Source organism: Aplysia californica, unplaced genomic scaffold (assembly GCF_000002075.1).
Source record: "Aplysia californica isolate F4 #8 unplaced genomic scaffold, AplCal3.0 scaffold00412, whole genome shotgun sequence".
NCBI lineage: Eukaryota > Metazoa > Mollusca > Gastropoda > Aplysiida > Aplysiidae > Aplysia > Aplysia californica.
In genome coordinates this window covers 645,423-647,114 of record NW_004797682.1, presented here as the reverse complement: position 1 = coordinate 647,114, position 1,692 = coordinate 645,423, and the positions used below count along the sequence as shown (strand labels likewise).

At 39.5% G+C, this 1,692-nt stretch overlaps 1 protein-coding gene across 1 annotated transcript in view; it reads right to left on the bottom strand.

Moving 5' to 3' along the window:
* Positions 1-1,692, bottom strand: part of LOC101846900 (sodium/glucose cotransporter 4) — a gene marked incomplete in the record, with an annotated part of 32,946 nt that overhangs the window by 7,445 nt on the left and 23,809 nt on the right. The window contains 1 exon segment of the mRNA XM_013085841.2: positions 299-402. Coding sequence (XP_012941295.1) covers positions 299-402 — 104 coding nt within the window.

Genomic DNA, 1,692 nt, shown 5'->3' with positions numbered 1-1,692 from the left:
CCTTTCTCTCTCTCTCTCTCACACACACACGTGAGCACACGCTTTCTCTCAGTCCCTCTTTTCTCCTCCCCCCCCCTCTCTCTCTCTCTGTGTGTCTCCATCTCTCTCTCACACACACGCGCACACACACATACACACAAACATATACACACACTTACACACACGCACTTACACACTCAGACACACGTGAGCGCGCACACACAGACGCAGACACTCACTCTCTCTCTATCTCTCTCTACCTCATACACACATACGCACACACATCCCCCCACACACACCCACACACACACACGCATACCTGGTCATTACACCAGTTCCAAATGCCGAGCGGAGTCAGTCCAAAGATTGCGCCCGTCCATGGGATGTCCCCCGTCACCGGGTCTCTCCATATGTGTTGAAAGTCTAGGAGAAGACAATAAAAGTCTTATATCCAATGGATAAGTAGTTAAGATATTTGCGATTGAAGGAGGTGGGAATCTCCTGGTTTAAGAGGTAAAATTAGCGAAAAAATGGCCGTCACAGTTTGATGACATCCCTAACTTGGATGTTCTTGAAAGTTGAAAATTTATAATATAAATTTTAGTGTCTTTTTCAACGGTTTTTTTTTTGAAAAATAAAAACCTACAAAGAAAAATGTGAGGCAGTGTGGTGGAATCAGGCTCTCGTCAAAATAATCAAAGTGAAGAAAGTTGCCTTTTTCTTCAAGTTTGTGAATTTTTATCAAATGTTTGTTTTTTGGCTCAACACCTTTCATGCCCATTAAAGAACTCATTTCAGTGTGACTTTTTCTGAAAAACGTTGATTAAAGGCACACAAAATGTAAATTTTCAGTTACCATGGACTCTTAAGCTCAGGAAATAACTAATCTTTGGCAGATATTTTCTCACTACTTTTACCTCTGAAAACAGGTGACCCCCACCTCATTCTTTCGCAAATATCGCGACTTGTATTCAAGATAAATGGACATTTTTTTCATCCAAATAAAGACAAGTGAACAAGCTTTAAGATGATACTAATAACTCTACATGCCCAAAATTTGACGAGAGCCTGATTCCACCACGCTGCATCTCATATGTCTCTTTACTTTATGTGAGACTAAACTAACTTATTTTTACGAGCAACAGCGTCAGAAACACTCCCAGGGGGCTCTCGTGGCCTAGAGGTTAAGGTGTTCGCCTGTCATTCAAAAATACCAGGTTCGAATCCGGGTAGCAAAGGAAAATTTTTCTTCTCTAAAATTGTCTCCTTTCCCCTCCTTTCCTGCCCTCTAGCAATGTTTTGTAGTCTGTTTTCATCTCCTCTTTCAATTCCGAATATGTAATAATAATCCACTTTTTGGAGCAAAATTATGCTGTTGTGCGAATTCATTAGTTGCTTTCTTTGTTTGTTTCTTTTACTTTTTTAAAAATCAATGCGAAATGGGGCGTTTGGCAATTTTCACAAATGCGTAATTCCTACATTTTAGTCCTCGGCGTGAGAAAAAAGAAATTAAGCTTATAACCTGCATTGCTGTCAACAATTTTTATACCCGGCATTGCTATGCTATCAACAATTATTTTGATAAGTTTTCACTATACAGGATTTTACATTTTCTAACGCCTCTCAAATTAACTTGTTGTGACGTAGCAAGCAAACATGTAAAATTAAAGCTTTTTTCGTAACAATTTGATGGTGGCTTTTCCGAATCGGAAT